At 40.4% G+C, this 23,044-nt stretch overlaps 1 protein-coding gene across 1 annotated transcript; it reads left to right on the forward strand.

The window, feature by feature from the left end:
• Positions 1-67: 67 nt before the first annotated feature.
• On the forward strand, positions 68-22,188 carry LOC142366290 (filamin-A-interacting protein 1-like). The gene is made up of 6 exons (XM_075448126.1): positions 68-453; positions 9,693-9,979; positions 10,385-10,558; positions 11,896-12,074; positions 18,000-20,808; positions 21,550-22,188. Exons 2-6 carry the CDS (start codon positions 9,698-9,700, stop codon positions 21,754-21,756), a joined length of 3,651 nt encoding a protein of 1,216 aa, XP_075304241.1. The 5' UTR covers positions 68-453; positions 9,693-9,697; the 3' UTR covers positions 21,757-22,188.
• Positions 22,189-23,044: the final 856 nt, after the last annotated feature.

Below are 23,044 nucleotides of genomic sequence, written 5' to 3' on the forward strand. Positions count from 1 at the left end.
GGCAACGGCTACTCTCAACTGCTGAGAGTACTGGCTGGCTGCCTCCCTCCCTCATCCCACTCTCCTTTTCTTTTTCACACACTCACCAACCAGCTTCTTGCGGGGATAGGGAGGAAAGAAAACGAGAGGTGCGCGTTTGCCTTCTGTGTGAAGCGGAATTGGGCAGGCTGTGGGAGTGACAGAGGGAGGGAGGGTGAGAGGGAAGTTACAGTGCTCTGTTATTGCTCTCTGCCATTCCCTTCTTGACCTGAAGGACTGAAACAAGAGAGAGAAAGGGGAAGCAGAGCTTGGGATGGCTCTCAGCACTACTCTGTAGCTGAAACTACAAGCGGACTACACCAGCCAGAGGATATAAGTGGACACTTTTCCTCCTTTTTTTTTTTTTTTTTCCTTATTATAGGATTACTTGGTGTGGCTTTTAATTGCCTAAACCTGGGGATATCTTAGTATTAGGTAAGTCAGCTTCTTTTGTTTTTGCTGCTGTTAAGTTAGAAACAGATAAAGACAGCCATGTGCTTCTGACAGAAAAGAGCTTATCAGCTGTTCTGGCTTCAAACTGAGAGACACAAGGATGAAGTGCAGGTGTTACTGCTTAGCTCACATCAGTATTATGGAGCCAGTAAAGAACAATTGTCAAATAAAAATCTGCACTTCGTCTGAGCTGTGGTTAGAACAGTTCCACACCATATGAATGGATGACTATTCCCAAATGTATGTATGTAATTAATTCAGCTCCCTTATTATGCATTCAAACAAAATTTCTACATTTTGCATTAACTTGTAATAACCGTCTCCCAGAGAAGACAAGTGGGGACTCAGTGCTGCTAATATCAATACAGCTTTGGCATTACGACATGCAAAACAGAGAAAGACACAAAGTCATGAATCAGAATGAATTTTTTTCAGTGACTTACATGTGACTACATGAATGAGACCATTTAGTGCAAAGAATTTTGTGCTTTACATGTGGGAGGAGAATCCCACAACTTCACCAGACAAAAGGGGATAGTGGTTCACTATATGTGATCTAGAAGCTCATTTATGAGGTCATTGCTGGGGATGATATGCACTTATGCACACATGCGACCTTTGCTCATAACTTCCCCCACAATCGCCTACCTCAACACCTCTGCAGCACTGATTAGTTCCTACTACTGCGCTGCAAATACACACACACTTAATACTGCTTTAGCTTGAGCCTCGATGAGCTGCAGAAGAACATCTTTCATCTTGAATATTTTTGGGGTTGTAGTGACGCCAAAACAAATTCCATTTCATACACATGAAGTCATCAGCGTCTCAGAGGAGAAGCATGGCTCCCGGGAGTCGCCGTTTGTCAAAGCATACATCACCTTGTCACAGTAAACTGAAAACAAAATGTGAAAGTGCAGGGGTGGCTCATGCTACTGTCAAATATCCTTTCCAACACTGCCCAGGGGCACCCCCCCCCCCCTCTCTCTCTCCAGCTTATATAGCCCCGGTGCTCTCAGTGGTATCACCACTGACTCAAGACAGAGAGAAGTGGTTTAGAGATATAACTCATTAACATTTTTGTGTTTGTTCCAGCTTCAACTGAGCACATGTCATGGACAGTTTGAAAAGTTCAATCAGCCAAATGGCCATTTTAAAAGGTTAGATCAGTGAATGTTGACCAGGGTGTTATCAGTCACAGCTTGTACATGAATCACTCTTACTATCAATCAATAATGAGGTCCCTGTTTTAAACTGAAATCGAGCCATCTAAGCTTGGGTGTTTGCCAAAGCAGCGTTGAACTAAGGCGCACCAAATGTGTCACTGGCTTACCTCATGCCATTACTGCAGCTCTATGTCACCTGAGTTGTTGATGACATAGTTTATCTATGAGGTGGGCTGAGAGAAAGCTGAGCTTTCTCTATTTTGGAACTCCAGAAAAACCCTACAGTAAACCAAAAATGCACGATGAGGATGATTGTATTTGCTATTCGCTAGCACCTATAAGTTCTTTTAGTTTCTCTCAGTTCTTTCCGCTGCATGTTCATGTGGGGTGATTCATTTAAGGACATGTCAATGTACAACATGAACAGAAACACAACATGCTAGGAGGTGGAGCTCATGGCTGTCAGTAGTGGGTGTCTCTCCTATAGGTCTGGAGGGCCTCACCAGCAGCTGTCACTGACACATGCAAAGCTCCAGTTGTATAAGAGCATCTAGTCTTGAATTCCAAAAATGCAGTTTAGACACATTTGGATGTTTCGCAGAACAGTGGCATAACTCATAACTCATGTTGCCTCAGTTTAAAAATAAGTCCCTAAACTCCATAGCAACCCAAGATCTTCTCTAGATAATTTGATATGTGGTGCGCAAAATGTCAGAGCATTCTTACTGTAAAAGGTCTACTGGTTAATTGGCCTTTGATATCTAATATCAGTGACCAATGACGTCACCCATTAAGTTACATACAATGTGCTGCAAGTGTTTCCTGTTTTTCAGAGCTTTACAGGCTGCCATTTTTCAAAAACTTTTTGAGCAAAAGACATTTCACTTTGCAAAAATGGGAGGAAAGGATTTCGATAGTTCCATCCTCCGAACCCATCCCATATGCATCTTTGTTGAGGGAAAGTGACACAATCATCACTGCTTCCTTGAACTGTGTGAAGACGGCGGCCACTGAAAGACCTCATCTGCGCAGTGATGTCAGAAAAGGATGAGTGGTCTCTGTGACTCATGTTGGTTATCTACGAGGACTGGATATTCACATGTCTTGAGACATAGTGAGACATAGTTCTTTTCTGCCTACCATCCCACAACAATGCATCCATTTTTTTCTCTGTGAAAAAGGTAAACAACAGACAATGGTACCAACACAAAACAATACTAATGCTCACTTATAAAACTTAAATTGGTTGTGGTTTGGAGATTTGGGGTGGTGTGGTCAACCAAGTGTTGTATTATCATTCCAAACACTCCAGGGTGCAAAATACTGTGTTTACCGAAAGAAGAAGTAAAAAAAAAGCCTCTTTAAAAGCTTAATTTTGTGGTTTGTAGGGGGCAACAAAAGTCCAAGGCAAACACACATATTTTATCCTTAAAAGGTTGTTAAGAGGCCCTTTTGGGACAAACGGAGTAACATTTGTCACTTTCTCCACTTTGGTCTCCAATAACTTGCACTAGGTGCTAAACCATTGATAGAGTCCTCTGAAGATTTGGAACACTTCTCTCTGATACACTTCAACTTTCTAAATGTTTGTCAACTGAGTTTTATTTGATTTCATGTTGTTGCTCCAGCCCCTACTTGAATTGAGTGGGTTTGGAAAAAATCTGGTACATTTGGGAATGGTTAGGGCGTTTAGAGATTGATTTACCCCAAATCCTGCTGCCTGCTGCTCAGACTGGGTTCATTACACGACCCAGTTTCTCAGTAACTAACCCAGATGTACAGTAACTATGTTGATCCACAGTGTAAAATCTATTCATCTTACTACCAGCACTTTAGGCTTGCTTCTCGAAAAAAAGTAAGGTTTAAGTCTAAACTAAACCATTTCACAATGTTAAGGCTAGACATGGGAGAACACAATAAAAACACATGTGACAGTCGATGGGAAAAAATATTTTTGCCGTTTTTTTTAGAATAAAATTTTACAGAAACAAATCAGGCTATTAATGAGTCATGAACAACATCTGTATTGTATATGATAAACAGGATCTTGCACTATGAGTCACACTTACACCACTTCCTGACCCAAAATACAGATGTAACAAAAGTAATTTGGTAGGTATTCTTACTTGTGTTTTAGAGTGTTTAATTTCCTGGAAAGCAGTAAGTGATGATGACTTATCTTGTAAATTGCATGTGTCAAAAAAAAACATTCAAACGTTTTTCAAATTTCAGCAAAGCTGACGCAGAGTGGTTGTTTATGTGTGTTCAGGCCAGTGGAGATGACAAGCTTAATCAGCAAACTTGTTTTAAAAGGGGGCTGGCCTCCCTGACCCTTGATATTACACAAAACATGTCAAATATGGGTGAAGCAAATAATACTCTACCAGTCGTTTATCGTGAACGTTGAGACCATTTTTTTGTATTACAAGACAAATGGCTGACTCTGCACTTGAGTTTGTTTCATCCATATGTTGCCTTGCTGTTTCTATTCATAGAACAGCCACAACTCGATCTCCTACGTGATCTCCATACTGTAAATATGATATCCAGCCTTTCCACTAGTCTGGAAAAATCTAGCACTTGATTAGTTGGCATCGGTTTACAGATACTCCGGCTAGATTTAATAAAATACTGTTCCCATGGTAAGTGCTGCTAAAATTTCAAGGTACAGTTTACCATGTAAGCCCTTTAGATTATTGATGAGTTCATGTTATCCATTATTTCTATTACACTAATCATGACAAATGAAGGTGAGTCATATTCCAGCAACTGCACCAATTTGTTTGCTCGGTCACAGTATTCGGGTTGTGTGAGTAAACACAAAATAACCTACATTAGCAACTCCCTCTTGCACAGAAGTGTTTGTAATGCATGACATAGATTGGAGCATGGTTCAACTTGTAGAAGTTTGCAGTTAAATCTGTTAATGTATGGATAATGTGTGAGTTTATCAAAGAGTCGAGTAAATATTCAACTGCCCTTTGCACAGCTATCATGAATACATCATTTCTTATAAGTGACTGATTCAGGAACTACCTGCTCTGAGATGCTTATGAGGCAAAGGGTAAGTCTGTTTTTGCTTTCATAGTCATAAATGCATACAGAATGCATTTCTTAGTTTACTGATTAGTGAAACTGTACCTGCTTAAGCTATAGTCTTCTCCAGTGAGAGGATCAGGTTAATGTGACATCAGAAAAATACTACAAGATGAAATCCACTACCAATGCTGACATTTTGCTCCAGTATGGCATGTCAGCGTTACTTTTAGTGTTATGTCGCTATGAGGTATTAATAGAAGCCGTAATTACAGTAGGACAAGCTGTAAATGCTGGAGTTTTGACCATCAAATCTCTTTGACATCTCAATTTGATGTAAGCTGATAAAAGCTTCCAAAGAGTAGAATGTGTGCCTCTTTCAGAGGATTACTGTCTGAATTCACATCACATTCTTTTGTACAAAATAAGTTTTATGTCACATTGAACTTCACTGGATGTCTCGGCTATGACGCACTGACCATGAAGATCCAGGAACAGACTTCAGCTTTGTTCCCTTCCATGCTCACAATTCTTTCAATATCAGATGGATTGACTTGTAGCTTCCACTCTTATCCACGGCCACATTTTTTAAATTGAAATTCCCATATCTTGGCAAACTGGTGTGTTTTTCTTGTCAGGACAGAAGGGCTTCATGGGCATACCAAATTTCATCAGTGTTCTCTGGCAGTACGAGTTGCAAAACGCTCACACGCAAAGAGCATTCCCCACTTCTCGCATTGGGTTTGTGATATAAATGTACATCACCAAAAAAATAAATCAATAAGTTCCCCCGAAACAGATTGTTACATAAATTGCAGCTGCTGTTATGTCCCTTGTCTCTGACAAATAAATCTGGCTGCATGCCAGATTTGATTCTGCTCACCTCTTCCTCATTTTTTCTCTCTTCATAAGCAGCACAGATGAACATGATGTTAACCCGAGTTACAGTTGAATAATTCAGAATATACTTCAAAATAAGTGCCACTACAGCATGATCTCTGATACGATTAAAGCTCCCTGTTTTAATCTTGTTGACACTAGTTTTGCTACTTTTCTTTATGACTCAATTTAACTGCAAATTCAGTGTAGGTATAAAAATTCAGTTACGATCACAATTCTTACTTTCATGCACATTTTTTCTCATTGATCATCAATCACAATCTGATACCAATACATTGATTCCTGAATATTTAAAAGGATACACGCCTTTAAGACTGACCAATAACCACAACTCTGAGGAGATTTGCTTAAGACATAAAGCACACATATGCAGCTACATATTTCTCATTTTCGCTGAAATAAATAAATGAATGAAGAAATAAATTATTATCTATCCCTGCTCCATTCTGTTTTGCTTTACAGCCTCTTGACATGCCAGAAATATTCATGCGTATGGCTTTACATTTGCAGGGCTGACACGAGATTTATTTTTACGACTGTTAGTGTTACACAACTGTAGAGGGAGAAATTAAGAAAGAAAAAAAGAAATCAGCCAAATGTATGTGTTACTTAAAGTAGAACCATTTCCAAATAAAACAGGAGGTAAAGCTAGCAGTTACATTGCATAATAATCCAGAAGTTTAAAGACACACAACCAAAACTAGTGAGCATGATTTCATCTCCAGTTGATTGGCTCTCTAATTAAGAGTTAAGTTGAATTTAAGAAGAACATATTTAAAGTAAATGCAATAAAAACAAAAGATAAAAGACTACAGATAAAAGTCACATCAGTGTTGATCTCGGACAAAATTTTACAGCACCTTTTTTTAACTTTGGAATGGATGCACGTGCTTTGGCCTATAAATACATATATATGTGACAGCTGGACCTGGGACAAACCTTGGGATAGATTTGGGGTTCCATTTTAAATCTAGGCTCAGCCCTTGACTGGAGACTTGCTGGGTTTCATACCCTTTCATACTAGAAAGGGTATCCTCATTGTATGCCAGTCAGTCAGTTGTGCTGATGATTTAGATGCCATGAACGTGTGTTAGCATTGTGGCGGAGGAAGACCGCAGAATGAAGACTAATTGTCTGCCAGCTCTCCTTTATATTCCATAAAGACAACTGGGACTGTTGCATGCCAGACTGGAATGCAGGGCATGCGGCTCAGGAATCCCTACTTGTTTCAAGAGAATTCATTGCAATCAAAACCTCACTGATCACTCAAGGTGGATCAGACAGCGAAGACTTCATGGTGATGACAAAGAACTGCTGACAGACATTGATACCTAACTATTACTTAGTTACGATCATTCTGTGTTACTTGGGAATGTGCGACACTCATCAGCTTTAGATTAAAAATTTGCTGTAATCAATTTTCTATGGTGGTTCAGATGGTTGTGTGGAATGCGATGACATCTTGCCTCCATTTTCTTGGTTATACATTTGGTATATCTCAATGTTTTTCATTCTCTATCTATGAAAGCCCCATCGTGATGCGCTATAAAATGTATAAAAATATATCACCTCCAGATTCATTGTTATTGCTGTTGTTCTTTTCTTTTCATTCCCAATTTAACCCCTCAGACAAAGTTAGCGACTATCTGAAGAACATAGTGCAACATTTAGTAGTTAAACAGACAGTAGACCAAATTGGAGTTAAAATGCGCTTATATTGGAATTTTGAATCTAAATGATGATGCTGACTGTCTGCTCAGTGATGTTAATAGGTAAATATTCAACTGTGCTGTAGATTTTTGCTGCATTAACCTTGTGTATTGTGCCGTACAAGCAGCCAAAAATGTTTGAATAAAATGTTGGAGCTTTAAAGAGTCCATTCTCACTCAATAGTTCACACAACAGAGCAAAAGTGAGTGCTACAATATCTAATCTATCTAATATCAACCAAAAGCAATACTTGTTTGTCAGAGGGAGATATTTCTGACCCTTTGCGCTTTTGTTTGAGATTTTATTGTACAATGTAATCTTTTACTAATATTGCTGTTAGCTATCACAAACTCATTCCCCTGCTTGTTCTGCTGAATGAGAATGATCCTGCAATGTGAGACGGGCTGTTACAGTGGCTCCTCTGGATCTTAATGGCATCAGCCCAAAAATTAAAAATAAACCATCAAGTCCTAACTCAGCGTCAACCATTTTGTTGCTTGTGCTCAGGAACTCTGCCCAAGTCATTTATAGTATTCATTTGCACACGTTTTTGTGTTTCATCACTCTCATGACCCTGCGGTGGCCCTTTTTATGCACACCTCTGGGCATCATTCAAATTCCCTGGCAATGCTTGAATGGTCCCATGAACACCTTGTGTAAACTGGTGTACTACAATATTGGACTCAGTGATAGAGGGCCAACAGCTGAAACTAATAGTTATGGACAGGAATCAGGACACTGCAATTAATCTCCAGTGAAGAAACAGATCTCATTGAAGCCAGAGTGCACTCGATGAACTCCAAAAAACAAGATAAAGGGTGCGCTTAATGTGTTGGTTTGTCTGATTTTTGTCTCTTCTTTTTGAACTAGTGGGAGCACACTGTTATCTTGTAGCCTCCTCAATCTTGTGCATGGGTATTTTTCCTGGAAACAGATTCGATTCAAAGAGACTTCAAGCATCATTAGACTTCACCGTTTTCTTTACTTTCCTGACCACTATTACACAGGAAGATAAACATTTTTCCTCATGTTAACCAAAAGCTTTGATACTCACTTTCTAACCTCTTGAGAATCTATATGTGGAGTCTAATCCTCTTAACTTTATTGTCATATCATGATGTAGACTGATTCAGATGGGTAGAGATGTTTCACCAGCATAGTAGCTATGCATGTACAAATAATTAAATGCCACTGCATGCATCCTTGTGCTCAGAGAGAAATTGTAACAGTCTGGCAGGCTTATGTAGGGTGTTTCAACACATGATTCAGAGGTCAGGGTGCTATGACATCATCGGAGTCCTTCAGAGGGGATTTTGGGGGTTGAGGTTGTTTTTCTGTTTGTAATTTAGAAGAGACATTGATGTCATATCTGAAATCCTCATCAAGTATGAGCACACATTTTGTTTCTCAAGGCTGCTCAAAAGAATTTGAGCACATACAAGCACTGCAAGAAGTTCATGTAAAAGGCAAGCACACATTTATCGCGTGTTTTTCATAATTTTTTGACTTGAGAAAAACAAATAAAGAAATGTGTGAACATATTTGTGTAAAGGGCAACTTTAGGATTACGTAATGATGCAACCCGGGTCTTTAGAGAATTTAATTTGTCATTAAGCACCAGCTAAGCCACCAGCCAATTATTTTCTTCCCACCAATGTTCCGCCTTGAGGATACATGGAAACTAGTTTTCAAGAGAGAAGAGAGGTACAAGTTATTATACACATAGGAAATAAAGGGGGAGCAAAAGGGAAATAAGTCATTACTTTAGAATAAAAGAGATAGGCCAAAGAAATTCATAAACAGCTAAAACTGTTACCTGTAGACAGCAAAACCAGCTCAGGAGTTAATGGTAGTTGGCTAATGGCTAAATTGTTCAAATCATTTGCAAAAAAAATTATTTATTTTGAGAATTTTGAAGTTTTGAAGTCAGCAGAGAGCTTGAAAACTAAAAAGTGTCACAACTGTGCTTCCAGACCACCAACACTGAGCATGGTATGCACAACTGTTAGTAATGTGATGTATCGGAAATGCAAATTTGCACATCCCCACACAGCAAATACACACTCCTGGGAAAATATGAATATTTATTTCAGGTTAGAAATGTTATGACGGAACAATGTCATCCATTTGTAACATATACAGTATGTCTGCGTTTGACTGAGTGTGCACTTCATCTGATAAAAAGGGGTCGGAAAGGCTGTGAATTCTTAGTTACGTTAGAAGAGGTAGTCAATGCCAGAGTCATAAAACTCACTGTCAATTGTTACCAAGCAACAGCACAATGTGGAAAATTACACCAGACTTATTCAGGTAAATTTGAGGTCATACTAAAAATAGCTTAAGTGGAAAAATAAACATGGTAATGACATGTAAAAGGAAAAAAATAAAATCATATTTTTTCCTTCCAAGGTAAGATGAGATCAAAAAACAGCGGAGTGGAAAGCCCAGCTGATGGAGTGCTTGGGGTCCCACAAAGTGACCATGACATCAGTCAGGATCAGGATGTGGGTCTGGCTGTGAAGAGCCTGAAGGCCAAAGTTCAACAGAAGGAAGGTGGGGATGAGTTGGAGGTGATCTCTAACAAAGAGAAGCTGCTGTTGGATTCCACCGAGGCTGGAGAAGAAAGAGGGAACAATATAGATCTGTCCAAAGAGGACCTGATGAAACTACTGGGAATCATGGAAGGAGAGGTTCAGGTAGGCTGGTTGTTGTTTCTCTTTGTTTTGTTTTTTTTCTCATTCTGTATGCGGCCTGTGGTGATAGTTTATGAGGCCAGTGCAATGATGTTAAAGAGAACATGCCTCTAAAAGGCACTGTGGATGAAGCCAAAGCCATTTTCAATGGTTCGAGGCAATTTCAGCACAATAGCTCTATCTTGTGGTTAAAAATGACAGTTCAACATGCCAGATGAAATGCACAAATGTGACTTAAAAAAGGATTTATTGTTTTTAAAACATGTGATTAAATAAGAAAAAAATAAGAAATCCATAACACGTACTAATGTTTGAGACCCTTTTTGATGCAAAATGTCTGTCACTCAGTGTCACTCTTCCTCAAGCCATATTCCGTAATATAATTTATGTATATATGTGGGGCTTCAGGCCAGGGAAGATGTTATCTGCATGCTGAAGTCCCAACAGACTCCTCAAGAGGCTCTTGAATCCCAGTATGGTTGCGCGGTCCCTGGCTCAGCTCTCAAGGCACTTCAAAGGGATGGCTTCATCACTGGCACCAAGCCGCATAACCACAGCGTCTACCAAAAGCCTATGGCTGAGGTCAGTAGGCTATAGCATTTAGTTATGGTGATATTTGTATTGTTGGGAATTAAAGCAATGCTATGTAACATTTCTACCTTAAAATAACAGTTTGAAAAAAATTGTGCGGTTAGAATGAGTTTTAATATTACGATTGGCCTGTCTCCTATGCCCTTCGGGGGTCTGAGTTGGAATAACTGCGCAATGTAACTTTGCTGGAGCGGCCCGGGAGCTGAGCGGAAGTACTTCGACTTGCTTTCTGGCACACCTACCGCAAAAACAAATAGACCCCTCTCACGCTCCCAGGTACATTTGATTACTCTTACCTTCTCGGTCGACATAGCTTGCACCTTCTGCCTCCTCGCCGGTTCGTCAACAAACGTGAAACGTGAACGCGAAAGGGTGTTGTATTTACGACAGTGTAACCGTACATATTACCTCCAAGCCTGTAGGGGGAGCTCCATAATGGGCTTTTTGAGAAGTTACATTGTATTGCTTTAAGTCCGTAGATATAATAAAGATTTCATTTTAAATTAAAAGTTTACGGGGCTCGTGCTTTCTCAATCCTAAAGGTTAAAGCAATACAATGTAACTTCTCAAAAAGACCATTATGGAGCTCCCCCTACAGGCTTGGAGGTAATGTACGGTTACACTGTCGTAAATACAACACCCTTTCGCTTTCACGTTTGTTGACGAACTGGCGAGGAGTCAGAAGGTGCAAGCTATTTCGACCGAGAAGGTAAGAGTAATCAAATGTACCTGGGAGCGTGAGAGGGGTCTATTTGTTTTTGCGGTAGGTGTGCCAGAAAGCAAGTCGAAGTACTTCCGCTCAGCTCCCGGGCCGGTCCAGCAGTTACATAGCGTAGTTTTTCCAACTCAGACCCCCGAAGGGCATAGGAGACAGGCCAATCGTAATATTAAAACTCATTCTAGCCAGGAAAACGCAGAAGAGGAACATTAATACCAGTAATGTTTTTGTTCAACGGTTTGCAGGGGGTTATTGCTACAAAATGGTTGACATACCACACCCATGTAGCCTAGCAAGCCAGACCCGTACAGCAAATAGCTGTACAGTAGCTGTTTTTTTTTTTTTAACCTCTCTCTGGAACTACACACTGAAACGTCGCACCTCTGTCGTCACTAGGTAGCCCGGCCTCCGACCCCGCTCCTCACGATTTGATTGGCTCGATCAAGTTTTGATTTGGAACGTTGCAAAACGACCACAAGTGACTAGACTAGCCCAGGAGCAAATTCCATTTGCGGCCGCTAGGGGCGTCTAGATTTCTAGGCTAACACCCATGCAAATAGAATATAAATGATCTCGTGTTTCCACGGTCCTCCTGCGTGCTTTTCTTCAGCTGGAACGTCTGCAGGAGAAGCACAAGGAGACGTACCGGCGGATGCTGGGTCAGCTGCTGCTCGCTGAGAAGTGCCACCGTCGCACGGTCTATGAGCTGGACACAGAGAAACGTAAACACGCTGACTACATGAACAAGAGTGACGACTTCACCAACCTCCTGGAGCAGGAGAGAGAAAGGTGAGGAGATGAGGGGTGTGGCAGGCAGAACGTGAAATTGCAGCAACAAGGCCTATGCATCTAAACCCTTTGAGAAATTTTGGTTATCTAACTGTTGGATTATTTAGAATATGTTTGGTGTAATTAGTAAATATACCACAATGTGTATCGAGATAGCCAAACTATGACAACTTTAGGTTTAAGCAAAAATGAAGGTGCTCTATCTGTGGAAGAGATGGAAAACTGAAGTGAAGAAATTGTTGTAAAATACAGTCCGGGAGACCCAGTTTTTGTTCCTCAGGCTCTGTGCTTCTGTACATTCAGTTTAGAATAAGGTGCTACACTGAATGCAGTGTCAGTCTGATTGAAAAGGTAACTGGAGGTCAAACTAACCCATCGTGTTCAACATTTTCTGGAAAATACTCGACCAACAGACTCCCCAGATCAAAGGTGTCAGGCTTCTCAACCAGTAAAAAAGTCTCATGGGTTGCTTTGGCTGTATTTTTTCAGATCCTGTTGAACGATAAGATGTTTTCCACTGAGTTTTGATGGATTTGCCTGGCTCTGAGCTCACAGAATGCTGCTGTACATCAGTAAATGCCAGCATGCAAAGTGATGCAGCACATTTTTCAGAACTTTCCTCTCTTGACTGAAGTCATTGTTTGAAATACAATGACATCCAACAGCACAGACAAGTATAAAGGTCTGACTTCAGTAGCTACATAACATACTTTGGATATCTGTTTTAGTTTTCTCTTTATCATTACACATGCAAATCCTTCTTGGACTTTATCAGAAATACAGCTATTTCATCATAAACCATGCAACTCTCCAACTATTCACCAAACAACTGTATCAGTGCACTAAACAATCTATTTTTGTTCAGAGTATTTGTGTAAAATTTCAGAAAAGTAGGTGTAAATGTAACGTCATGACATACATATTTGTAATGGATTACCAAATGTAGCAAATGTCATGGGAAAGAAAAATAGGTGCAACTGTCACATTTACTTAAAGGTGTATATTTAAGGTTATTACTTGTGCAAATAGCATAACTTTTGTTTGTACTGAATTAGCTGGCGAGACAGACTGGCTGAACAAACAGGAGAAGTTGATGCAAAGGAAACCGGAAAAACAGGGAAAGTGAAAACATGAATTATATTCCCAGTGTTTTATAAACACTGACTTCTTAAAACCGGTGGGATTAATTATTAGAGACAGGAGTATTGAGGGATAAAGTGCAGTGAATGATTACACCAACCTCTGAGAATGGCCTCATCAAGCTGGGAGGTGTTGCTTACTGAACCGATAACCTTACATACCTTTGTATGTGTGAGGAAGGGCGCGGGCTTTCTGACGATGGAAAGATGGGGGTCAGGCTTAGGGAGGGCAGGAGGCGCTGAACGGTGAAACAGGAGCACAGACAAGTGAATGAATGGAGCATTTTAGGGGAACAAATCTCTCATGACATCACCTGTGAAATGAAGTCATCGCTGAGGTGGTGACCTGGCCTCTTGGTCAAGGCGAGAAAATTGACGAGCGGGGGGGTTGGTTCACATGTGAGTTGAGGGCCTCACAAACAAGCTTGCTTGTGAGAGTGTTCATGCGCAATGAGAGCGTAAGAGGAAGGAGGCCCTACTAATTAAGAGTATTTACAAATGAAAGGGTTTATTGATTTTTTTATTTTTATTTTTATTTTTTTATTTTTTTTTTTATTTATTTTTTTTTTCAATTTTGTAACACACAAGTGTTCAAGCTCCCGCAATTACTCTGAGAGATGGAGATTAGTTGTACAAAGGGAAGTTAATTAGTGTTTTGCTTTGAATATGTACATTCAGAGTTTGCCAAACTACAAATATAATACTTTTTTGTAGAGAGAAAGCTCAGCCATTGACCAAGTGGATATCATTATCACCTTTCTTTTGACTTTACTGCAGGTCACAAAAGACAAAGCAAAATTAAAATCATGTCTGCTGAGCTGCCATCACGCATACAAGAAACAGCTCGGAAATGAGACTTGATTCAGACTCGAATCGTGACCTGAATCATGACTTGAATCATGAAGAAGGCACAGGTACCAACGATAGAATTTTCTAGAAGATGTTCTATGATTTCTGCCAGTTGGTTACAGAAATACTCATTCTACAAAACACACTGTTGAACACACCATGTCATACTGAGAATTTAGTTAGACTAAAATTCTGCTAACCTGACTCCAAAAGCTAAGTGTTTTAATGAATTAATTAATTTAGTACACCTGCAAATTGGGTTTAAAGATTAATGTAGCCTCAGGGGGACGGTTGGTAGATCTGAAGTGCCTTTAACCCACATTGTTTCTGCTGGACAGCAGGGAAGTTTGTGAAAAAGAATATGAGGAGATTACCCTACCTCTCTACTTGATCTGTTACCTGAGTGAACAGTTTTTGAGTGAATTTATATTCTCAATTGCTTTTTTTGAGTCTTATACAAGAGTGAAATAGAAAAAAAAACATCAAAGTTGCAACCATATGGGTATACGGCGGTATCAAATGGATCCAGACCTCACCAAGAATCATTAAGACTTTTAGTTGGCTGCAGAGATCATGCAAACCCGTGCCAATTAGCCAAGTTACAAGTGATTAGAATCAAATGTTTTGTGATCAAAATGACCGCCCGTGACTGGAAACAGCAAGCCTAAACCTAAGTTTGAAGCATGTGGTGCGATTCAAAAGAGAACTGAATACTTCACTTCACCTCAAGTCTTGGTTTGCACATAAGAGAGAGTTGACTCACCTCCTGTGCCAGGTAGTTTCCATGAAGTTCCTTGGCTCATGCACAAGTTGGGCTCTGATACCTCAAAGAAAGGGGGCAGGAGGTGAGCTCTGCTAGATCCTACCTTTTCAGCACTTGCAGAGCACAGATTCTTCTCTTTGTGCTGTAAAAAGACACAACATGTGCACAGAAGATGAAAATGTCATGATAAATTAAGCCAGAGACACATTACCCTTAATGTTGACACTTTTCATCATGGAAATTTTTGTGCTGAGACCGGTTACTGAAAAACAAACAAACAATATTTTTAGAATGTCACCCTGATTATTTATTGAAGATGAAGTTTTTTTACAACCCCAATAATAATCAAAGTTGGAAGGATTTATTTAAGGATTTTTCAAACATTTGTATTTACTGACCCTCTTGTTTGGCTGTTGTTTTTTATTTTTTTATTTTAAATGTTGTTTCTCAGACCTCAGTCTGGCCAGGCTATAGGGGCGAGTGTCTCCAATGCACTGAGCCCAAGGTTGTTCATTCTGGGCTTACAGGTGTGAGGATGTTACTCATTGAAATTTGGGATGTTTTTCCAGGTGGATATTTCCAAAAAGAGCCTAGGGCTTATGGAGTGAACATACTATGGAAAAACAGAATTAAAAAGCACAAAAACAGGCACAAATAGTTTCTTTCTTCAATCACTGTTTTGACAATTTGCTCTCTCAGAAGTGTGTCATCATCCCATACTCATCGATTTGATCTCCTCCAGCCATCTGAGGGTGAAGAGAGAAAAGTGAAAGGTCTTGTGCCAAACATCTGGAATGCAGAGGATGGGCACAGAGGCAGCTGTTGATGACTGGTAGCAATCAGCCATTAACACTCTCTCAGACAACAAAGCAATTTATATGTCAGGGAGTTCAAATTTTTAAGTGGCATAGTGGAATGTTTGGAGACTGACAGAAGAAACGGCCCCCACTCCTGAAGGGAGTCTCAAAGTCACGCAATCAAATTGAATATGCTGACCAGCAGCAGATCCCCAAATGTCGAATCAAACTAAGCTATCTTTCAACATCAGGGAAGATCTGTTTCAGCTAGTCTGAAGTCAACATGGCCTCTGATTTCCCTCTTTTAACACCATGTCAGTATTTGCAGTAGAGTGCATTGCGGCTGTTGCTCTCTTGCGTAATGCTTAATGCTTTTTATCCGTCGAGGGTTGTGATAACTGTTCAGCACTGTGTTTTTTGGCAGTGTTTGTTACAGTGAATCTGCAATGCCTCTGAGCAAATACCCCAGGAAACATGGGATGAAATGTTGTTCCCATGGTGAAAAGAAAGAAAAAAAAGTTCTCTCACGAATGTTGGCTTATGGATCACACCTGTGTATCTGCTTAGAAGATTACTTTTCACACACACAGTCACATAAGAAATTGAGACCATTCTTTAGATAATTCTGGCAAAAAAATAGCATTTATTTTCTATTTATGTTTTACATCTGCAATGGCAGTTAAACAGTTATTTTTGCCTGCTCAGTACTTGGTTCATTGCACACAGCAACTATTTCTTCCATAGCAACAGTAAACGATGGTTCTCACATGGCTTAACCATCAGTGTCAGACCACTGACATCATGCCTTTGACCTTTGCATGACAGTAATTTTAGAGTGCCAGTTTCTTAAGAGTAAATGACATCAGACTGTGTAAGTATGGATATTATGAGCTACACTGCACGGATCTGGGTGGTCTCTTTGTACAGTAGCCAGGTTTACTAATCTTTGATGGCAATAAAAGCTGCTAGTAATACAAATCTGTGGAGTTTCCAACTGCATTCACTCACAGATATGCGGGGTTACAAAACCTCACATATTTTTTTCAATGATTTACTTTCAATGCAACAATCTTGATGTAGAGCTCCTTGAACTTAGTGGTCCTATCCTCCCAGATCTTCTCCACCTCAAGAGAGACATCCAACTCATCCATATCTGGTTTCCTCATCATATGTTCTTTGCAGTGAAGCCCATTGAAGTTTCCCCTCAAGTGAAACTGCAGCACACATAAGTCTTCCCTCTCATGTACCAGCATATCTTCCAGTTTCCAGGAGCAACATCTAGTGCTCCTGAAGATATTATTTGAAACATGGACTGACATTTTTTTTCTATTTAATCATTCTTTTCAATAGTTTTGTAAACTGTGAGTCAAGCTTGCAGTTGCCAAGTTTTGAGTTGCAAAACACTCCCTCTGTGGTGAGGGTTCCACCCCCTTCCCTCTGTCCAAAGCAGAGCGGCACACGCACTCTCATACACATTAGTAGCCTTTATAGATGATATGACATCACTCAGTAGAGGTGCTCCAGCAGTGCTATGCTGTATTTATCCAGCTATCCTTGTCCTGGCCACATGCTTGGAATGAGAGTGTGCAGGATCTGTGGGAAATGATGCTCTGGTACTTCTTCTGCACTCTCATTGTATTTTAAATGATTAACTATCTGTAAATCCTACTTGTAGAGCTTCTTTTGTGGGTAAGTTTCGAATATACTATGATTCTGAAGGATCGTGACTATTTGTGTTTTGAACCAGACTAATTTTGAACTTTTAGAGGCTGTTATAGACGCACAGTCTTCCTCGTTCTAATTTGCTTTATTTTGCAATGCAAACATGTTAATTTTGAATATTATGCTGGAATTTCCCTGGGAGTGTACAAGAAGGAGATAGACTCGCATGCTATCTGTTTTGCATGCATTTTGTTAGAGCCAGGGTTGAGAGTGGGCATGAGCAGCATAGAAAGAAGCTGAGAGAAAAGGCTACCACTTGGTGAGGGTTTGTGTTCTTAGTTTTTATCCCATCAGCATGGGGCTAAATGTTTTTTTTCTCAGTTTGTGTAATCTTTTATGGAAAAATACTGCATTTGGATATTTGTTGTTTTATGTGTGGTTTTCTTACATAATTAGACTTTAAGAGTAGAAATTGTTCGAGAAAATCTAAATTTCATTAAATTTGATTAAAGAAAGTGTATGAGAGCTGTTACTTTCATGAGGAAAACTATGACATGCATGTAAAGCTTTAGTTTCTAAACAATCTAAGTATACTCTAAACTATCACTGATTATGATTGAAGAGTTATCCAGGATTAAACAGAAAATCTTTCAAGCTGAACGTCAGAGAAAGGTAGAAATAATGTCCTACTTCTTTGTTCCCCTAAATCTTTTAGATTGAAGAGGCTGCTTGAAAACGAGAAAGCCTACCAGGTGAGAAAGGAGAAGGAGCACTCCAAACGTCTGGCAAAAGTGCGAGAGGAGCTGGTGAAGCTGAAGTCTTTTGCTCTGATGTTGGTCAATGAGCGCCAGCAGAACCTGGAGCAAATGGACCAACAGAGCCAGCAAATCCAGGAGCTCAGCCAGCAGCTCCAGCAGCGGGAGCAGACTCTGAAGGAAGCCAGGGAGCGTGCTCAGGAAGATGGCCACAGGGTGCAGAGCCTGGAGGCTGAGCTTAAAGAGAAATCTAGTAAGCTCACCCAACAGCATGAAGAGATGATCGCCAAGGTAGCTACTCAGGAGCTCCACAATCGTCAACTTAATGCCAAACTTATGGGTCTGACACACAAAGTAGAGGAACTAGAAGAAACCAACAGGGCCTTGAAGAAATCTGAGGAGGAACTGCAGGAGTTAAGAGAGCAGATCAGTAGAGGGGAGCGTGGTAACTCCAACCTGCTTGCTGAGTTGGAGAACTTGCGGAAACGGGTGCTGGAGATGGAAGGAAAGGATGAGGAGATTACCAAGACAGAGCATCAATGCAAGGAGTTGAGGAAGAGACTAGAGGAAGAGGATAGCAAGAGTAAAGACCTCAAGCTGGAAGTAGAGAAACTCCAAAAAAGAATGACGGAGGTAGAAAAACTTGAGGAAGCATTCAGCATTAGCAAAGCTGAGTGTGCACAGTTATACATTGCTCTAGAAAGAGAGAAGGGTCTGACTAAAGGGCTTTCAGATGAAGTTATAGCTCTCAAGATCCGTATGAAAGAGCTGGAGTCTTCTGAACTGAAGCTGGAAAAGTCTGAGCTGAGTCTCAAGGATGACCTGAGTAAGCTTAAATCGTTGACAGTTGCTTTGATGGATGAGCGAAAGGCTCTGATGGAAAAAGTGAAGTCTGATGAAAAGAAAAAGGATGATTTGAGCAAGATGGTCAAACTTGAGCAGGGTAAGGTTATGGAGGTGACTGAGAAACTGATAGAAGAAAGCAAAAAGTTCCTGAAACTAAAATCGGAGATGGAAACCAAAGTAGAGACTCTAACCATTGAAAAAGGGGAGCTCAGTACTAAACTAGCTTATGAAATGGACAAAACCGAGGATCTTAATTCTAAGGTAAGCCAAATGAAAAAGAGGCTAGATGGGTTTGATCAAGCAGAAAAGCTATCTGTGAGGAATTCCATGATGTGTGATCTGGGACGAATGTCTGATCCCATCAGGAGAGACGATAACAAAGTTAAGGAACTAACATTTGAAATTGAGCGATTGAAAAACCGCCTCAAACAACTTGAAGTCGTGGAGGGAGATTTGATCAAGACAGAAGATCAGTACGACATGCTGGAGAAAAAGTTCATGACTGAAAAGGACAAAGCAAATGTTCTCTCCCAGCAGGTAGAGGAAATGAAGAATCAGATAGCCCACAACAAAGCCATTGAGAAAGGAGAAGAGGAAAGCCGGGAAGAAGACCTCCGACAACAATGCAAGAGAGAGGAGGCCAAAACCAGGGAACTACAAGCTGACATGGTAGCCCTCAAGGAGAAGATCCACGAGCTTATGCACAAAGAAGACCAGCTTTCTCAGCTCCAAGTGGACTACTCTGTCCTACAGCAGAGATTCTTGGAAGAGGAGGAGAAGGCCAAGAACATGGGCACTGAAGTTTTCCATCTTACCAAAGAGCTCGAGCAAGCAAAGCGTCATAGTCGAGCACTACGGCCCAGCTTAAATGGGAGGCGAATGGTGGACATAGCTGTGACATCCACTGCAGTACAGACAGAGGCATCGTGTACTGGACCAGCAGAGGAAGAGACCCCAGCTGTGTTTATCAGGAAGTCTGTTCAAGAAGAGAATCACATAATGAATAACATCAGACAGAAATGCTTGAAGAAGCCAGGGGAAAAAAGCAGCGCTGTTGAGCGTTGCCCTTCGTCTAGCAGTGACTTGGGTTTTAAGAAATCCTGGATTCCCTGGATGAGGAAAAAGGACAACACTCCTCATGAAACCAACCTGGACAAACCTCAGCATATCAATCTGGATAATTTGCCCTCTGAATTGACCATGCCTCAAAAGCAAGGGCAGCCTTTACACATCCGAGTAACACCAGATCACCAAAACAACATAGCTACTCTTGAAATCAGCAGCCCAACTGCTGAGGATGTTTTCTCCAGCTCAGCTCCCCTTAGCCCAAACCCATCTCAACCTAAATCCAGAATCACAATCATTCCAACCTGCTCTGCTCTGGCTCACCAGAGAAAGTCCCCTGCTCGACCTCAGGGCCCTGAAAGGGCAAAGTCTCCAGTCACCATCACAGCTATATCTAGAGCCAAGTCTCCAGAAAGCAGCCGACCCTCCTCCTCTATCTCAGGAAGGCCACTTTCCCCAGTTTCTATTATGACAGTAAGCACTGCTACAGTGCCTGAAGCATCTGCCTCCCCAGAGCCTCAGGAGATAACCATGGGCCGGGCTGTGTTCAGGGTTACGCCTGAGAAGCAGATGGTCCCAGTGCCTGTACGAAAGGGCCACAACAATGCTAACATAATCACCACTACGGACGATAACAAGATCCATATTCACTTAGGGAACAGCATCACCCCAAAGATGGTTGTCAGGCCTGTGGCTACTTCAACAGAAAGCAAAGAAATGACCCTATCAACAGGGACAGTTTTACGCTCGCCCCGCCAAATAACCACCACTACCACAAGAAGCACACAGAGCAAAGTGATGAGCAGTATTACGATATCGCCCGTTACATCTACCACTTCAAGACCTACCCAAAGCATGGTAAGTTTTGCTTTATTCAGCGTTTCCACTTTTTCATTTAGATTTCTATCTTTAATTTCTCCTTCCACTCTAATGGGATGGCAGCTGTGGCAGGTATTTACTTTATTTTACCAAAAGTGTCCAATCATATCTTGCTCTCTTCATTTTTGAAGTTTTAGAAAAACTGTTGTCAGGACCAATCAGTGCGACTGTTATTTCACAGTCATATTTGATGTTTCATGACCAACTCACAATGAGCTTCATCCAACATAGCTGGGAATGATAGTGAAGTAACAGTGTGTTGGGGTCTCGTGGCCCCTTAATAATATGTTCTGAGTAGATGAGATGAATGGCGTGACAGAAACAACCCTATGGGCAGGCCTCAGAGAAGCAGAGCTAATGATGTGGCATTTTGCCACCTTACCAACAGTCATGCTGTAATTTATAGTTGTTACACAGTGTTTACATTCACAAATAGGACATGCAGGGCTCAGTGCCCTCTGGCTGACACAAAACAGATTTGCACCAGCATCAGCACACTGAAACCTAATCTGGATGAAGCGAAAGAGGGAATAAATATTTACAATTTTCATTCAGGCAGTTCTTATTAAACATAATCAGTTACAATGTTTAGATATTTAGAATTCCCTTTTCCCTGTCATGGGGTTATGCCTGCTTTTTAAAGTATTCTTCTCTCTGTGCTACTTCTCCGTTTTCATTCTTCCTCCTGAAAAATGGTATTCTTTCTTTTTTGTCATACAGGTTGGGCATGATACCCAGACACCTCGCACAGGGCTGACCCGCATCCCGATGTCCAAGAGCCTGAAGACGGGAAAAGCTGCACTGGGATCCCTGGGGATTTCGTGTGGAATGAAGCTGGAGTCTCGAGCTGAAAGTCAGTCTATGAGGATAGAGGTTAAAAAATCCACTGTCAATAGTAATACTTTACAAAATGGTGGGAAAGTCTGATTGACACAACAGTTATGTACAGTATGTGGTGCTTCACAAAGAGTAAAACTAAATATTTTGCCAATGTACAAGAAAGTAAAAAGTACAAGAAGCAGAGGCATAATTTTTTTGTAATTAAATAAGCCATTTGTCTTTATTTTTATAAATTTTTTTCTACTTGTTTGTCTCATGCATTTATGCTGTTTAGATGGGGGCATATCTTTGTTTTTTCTGAGTGTTTTGTGATGGGAATTTGGATTTAATGTTCCATCTGTCTGCACTGCTATTAACATCTTCTTGCTTTGAGTGGTTGTCTGACACATAAAGAGTTTGCCGACGAGTTTTGTAAACGACACTTTAACGTGAGGACACATTTCTTTGTGTAAATTATTTTTTTGGCTGAAAAGACTTTTTACTGAAAAGCATTTTGAATAAACGTGATATCAGAGGGCAGAGTGACTTATTCGTGTTTGGAAGATAGGAGAGAAGAGACAATAAAATATGCTGCAATGACAGAGACAGGTGTGAGCAATCAGGCCAAACCTACGGTAAGTGAATGTGTAATATTTTTGCATCCAAGCAATGCTTTAATGATGCTAAAAGTCCACTGTGAATTATTTAGGCAGGGCACACGCACACATGCACACTGAACAATGCACATCAGAGGTCAGTCTTAGTTTTTGACTTTGTCAGAACAAAGACTGAAAATGCTACCATTCTCTAAATCTATTGTAAAATTTTATATAATATAATGTAAAATTTCGTTATATGTATAAACTGTTATAGGGACTCTGACCTTTCACTTAGTATTTGGTGAGAGTACCTTTAGCAACAATGGTGCTTAAACCACTAAACAAAGACCTTTTCAGGTCTCTCCAGAGATGACACAGTGGACTCGAGTCTAGATTCAAGCTGGGTCCTCCCATGACTTTTGCAGAGACTGCACACATTTTTTTCTTGTCCTGGGACCAGCAGACTGCCATGAAGCTATAAAAGGAGTTTTGCAAGTGGTCAAAATGCTTATCATTAAACCCTGAATCATCAATGTATTTTAAATAGAGAGTTAATTCTCGAAAACTTGCTGCAGAGTTCCAACAGGGAGATTACAATCATATAAATCCAGATAAGAACATGTTGATGGAAGTACAAGTTTCATGCTATAAATTCAGTGGTTTTAAGATCGAATTTAATGGAACTGAATCATAGTTCATATCCCAAAGGGACATTAGATCGGTGCAGGATTTAATAATGACCAAAACTATTTAAATAATAATAAAATAGAAAATGAGAAAAAAAATAGTCATAGTAA

The sequence above is a fragment of the Odontesthes bonariensis genome, chromosome 17 (genome assembly GCF_027942865.1).
Source record: "Odontesthes bonariensis isolate fOdoBon6 chromosome 17, fOdoBon6.hap1, whole genome shotgun sequence".
NCBI lineage: Eukaryota > Metazoa > Chordata > Actinopteri > Atheriniformes > Atherinopsidae > Odontesthes > Odontesthes bonariensis.